Source organism: Microcebus murinus, chromosome 22 (genome assembly GCF_040939455.1).
Source record: "Microcebus murinus isolate Inina chromosome 22, M.murinus_Inina_mat1.0, whole genome shotgun sequence".
NCBI lineage: Eukaryota > Metazoa > Chordata > Mammalia > Primates > Cheirogaleidae > Microcebus > Microcebus murinus.
Window position 1 is genome coordinate 11,652,785 of NC_134125.1, and position 3,185 is coordinate 11,655,969.

Consider the following 3,185-nt stretch of genomic DNA (forward strand, 5'->3'; position numbering starts at 1 on the left):
AAGCACCCAGAAGCGTGGGGAGGGGGTATCCCGAGTCTGGGGGCAGCACGGGACTAACTCTGGGGCAGAAGCAGGGGAAAATAAACTCAGATAATAAACAATTACCTGCCGCGCCCCCCTGCGCACCGCCCGGGCCGGGTTTCCCAACTCGCCCCGCCCGGCGCTCGGGCGCAGAGGGGCGCACTCAGCCCGCCCCGCGCGGCCTGCTCTTCGGGCCCCCGAACCCCCGGCCCCCCCCACACCTACACGGGCTCGCGGGTCCTCCGCCTCCGGGAGGGCCACCCGACGTCCCGCACCGCCGGCCCGGGCAGGGAGCGCTGTTCCCATCTCGCCCGGACCCAGACCGGAGGAAGCCGAGTCCCAGCCTCCTCCCGAGTCTGTTAGCTGTCTCTCCTTCCCACTCTTCTTCCACTTCACTTTTAAACTGTCTTGCAACTTGTTCTCCAGTTTGTCTTTCTCTCCACTCTCCCCGCGAGCTCCCTTTCCCTCCCCATTTCGTCGCCCGTTTATTTCTCTCCCTCTCCTCCCACCTTGCTCTGCCTTTCCCCAGATTCCCTGCTTTGGGCTTCCAGTCTGTAGCTCCACAACCTTTTTCTGCTCCCCGGGCTCCTGCGAAACGTTGTTCCTGCCCCTGGGATTGGGCAGCCCCAGCCCGGCCCCTTCCAGCCCAGGGAGCCCCCGGCCTCTCCTCCAGGAGGGGGAGAAGGCGGGGAGAAGAGGCTGGGACCTCCGGCGCCCGAGAGTCTGGCGAAGAGCGCCCCAAAGCGCGCACTTCTAGCCAGCGCCCGGGCTGCGCGGGCCCACGCGACATCTGTCGCCTGCGCTCCCGACTCACACCCCGCGCACCCCCGCAGCTCCCTGGGCGCTGCCACCCCCCACGCTCCGGCTGCCGCCTCTCCCCGCGGGCGCAGACGCTCGGGCCTCGCCTTCGGGCTCGGTGCCAGCTTCCCAGGATGTCGGCGGCGCGCACGGCGGGGCTCGTCCCGGACCCAGTGCAGCTGGCTGTGTCACCTGAGTTCTTCACCCTCCGGCCCTGCACCCACCCAGGGTGGGCTCAGCCTGATTCTACGTTCACTCTCTGCAGCGCTACCTCTATTCCAAAACCCGGAAAGACGATCCTTACATTTCTGCTGCCCCAAAGCGCCTAGGACAGTGCCAGGCGCACAGCTGGTGCTCAATAATTCCCCCACCGCGAGAGCCTAGCACATTTCTCCTACAGATACCAAATACACTAGGAGCTCAACAGCCACTTCCCATACCCCCAGCCCGCGCGCGCAGTGCCTAGCATACAGCAAGCTCTCAAAACCTTCCCAGTGCCCAGCACCCAGAAGGAGCTCAATAAATGCTCCTTGGTTAAGACTTCTCCTTGGAGTTTTCGTAAGAATCTCGTGATTCAGCCCACTCCTCATCGCAGCGACAACCGTCTGGGGCCGAGGAGGCCAAGCTCCTTAAAGGGGACACGTCGCTGGAGTAGCGAAGTTGGCAGGGCGAAAGAAAACTGCAAATGCGCGGGGCTTGGGGAGAAGGGGAGGGCCCGCCAGACACCTGGAGGGGGGAGGAAGTCGCGAGGTGCGCTCGGGGCGCCAGAGAATGGGGATCAGAAACTGGAGAAGTGACACTTAGGGAGACAGGGTTTGGGAGCAGAGGTGATGGAGACGGCAGTGACTCAGGAATGGCAAATGGCTTGGAAGGGGACCCGGAGAGCTGTCTTGAAACCGCAACCGATTCATAATGATTTGGCGTGGCGTATAACTACGTTGTCATAGCGAGCGCATTTGTGACTTGCGTTGTGTGTTTACTCGCGGGGCTGGAGGGGATTATGGAGGCTGAGGTCCTGCCAGGGCCACTGCGCCTGGGGGACGCGCTTGCAAGATGCGCTGAAGAAGTCAGAGAGGAGGAGGAGAAGCGGTGGGCCTGGCACTTGGAAGGAGCGGTGGGGACTAGGGAGGAGAGGAGGACGCAGATCCTCGCAAGAGAAGGGAGCCGAGGAAGGGAAAGAGAAGGAAGCCAAACTTGCCGCTCGCCCGCCCCGGCTCTCGCTCGCTAGCTCGCGTACCTGTTGCTCGCTCCGGCTGGGTCTCGGCTCCGGCCCCACCAAGAAGCCCCGCGTTCCTACAAGTTCCGCCTGCCGAGCAGCCAGGCCGCCAGCGCCGCCACCTGCGCGGCCGCGCACAGCCAGGGCCAGTAGGTGGAGAGCGCGCCGGGCGCGGGCGCCCTCGGGCTCCGCGCGCGGCGCCGCCACATGGTGCGCTGGTGCAGCTCGTCGCCCAGCGCCTTGAGCCGGGCGGCCGTGAGCTGCGCGGCGGACGAGCGCAGCCCCAGGCGCCCCGCGCTGCAGGCGCACACGGCCGGGGGGCCGCGGCCGCGGTGCAGGGGGCACGGGCACATGGCCGCTGGCCTCGCTCCCTCCGCGCGCTCGGGCGCCCCTCGCCGCCGCTCCGTCCGGCCTCGGCGCCCGCAGCCCCGCGCTCCAGCCGCCGGGGGCCTCCCCTGGACACCAAGTTTCTCCCTGTGTTGTGCGTTTGTTGTGCTGACGGCGCTATTATTAATTAAAGTGTCACATGGTGGAGGGGGGCGGGGAGGGCGCGGGGAGGGGGGGTTACATCATCCGGCCCCGGGGGGGGGGGGGCTGCAGGCAGAAGAAACCGAGAGGTAACTTTTAACCCTAACGGCGCCGGCGGCGAGGGGCGCGCGGTGTGGGAGCGGGGCGCGCGCGCGCCCGGACGCGACACTGCGCCCGCGGCGGGGGTCCCCGGCGTCGGGGGTCTCGGAGGACCCCCGCGGAGGCGAGGAGCGCGACGGAAGATTTTCCCCTTCCCCTTTGCCTGAATTCAGCTCCAGTTCCGACTTGGCGAGGGAAGCAAGCTTGTCTGCGGTTTTGGATGGAGCTGATGTCGAATTCGGCTGCATCATTCAAAAATACTCCGGCGCTGTTGTTTTGTTTGGGGGAGGTGGGGGCGTTCAAAATCTTCTGGAAGGGCCAGATGAAGCCTAACTTGCCTCATCTCTGGTCTGACTGGGCACCTGTAGGGTTAGGGTTCGAACACACCCGACACATGCCCCCTCTCCGCTCTGGCCTCGGCAGCCTGACCCTAACGCGCCCCTGGCCCCGGGTTCGAAACCTGATAAGGGGGTGCGGGGGGGGGGTCCGGCTTGAGCTTGGGTAAGGCAAGGATGCGCGCCCT

At 65.9% G+C, this 3,185-nt stretch overlaps 1 protein-coding gene across 1 annotated transcript; it reads right to left on the minus strand.

Annotated features, from left to right (window-relative positions):
* Positions 1 to 2,089: 2,089 nt before the first annotated feature.
* On the minus strand, positions 2,090 to 2,388 carry HRK (harakiri, BCL2 interacting protein). Its single transcript, XM_012756691.2, has one exon. It carries the CDS (start codon positions 2,386 to 2,388, stop codon positions 2,113 to 2,115), a length of 276 nt encoding a protein of 91 aa, XP_012612145.1. The 3' UTR covers positions 2,090 to 2,112.
* Between the last annotated feature and the right edge of the window lie 797 nt (positions 2,389 to 3,185).

Excerpts from the sequence above, each read along its gene's own strand:
- HRK (XM_012756691.2), bottom strand. The coding sequence starts at position 2,388 with ATGTGCCCGTGCCCCCTGCACCGCGGCCGCGGCCCCCCGGCCGTGTGC.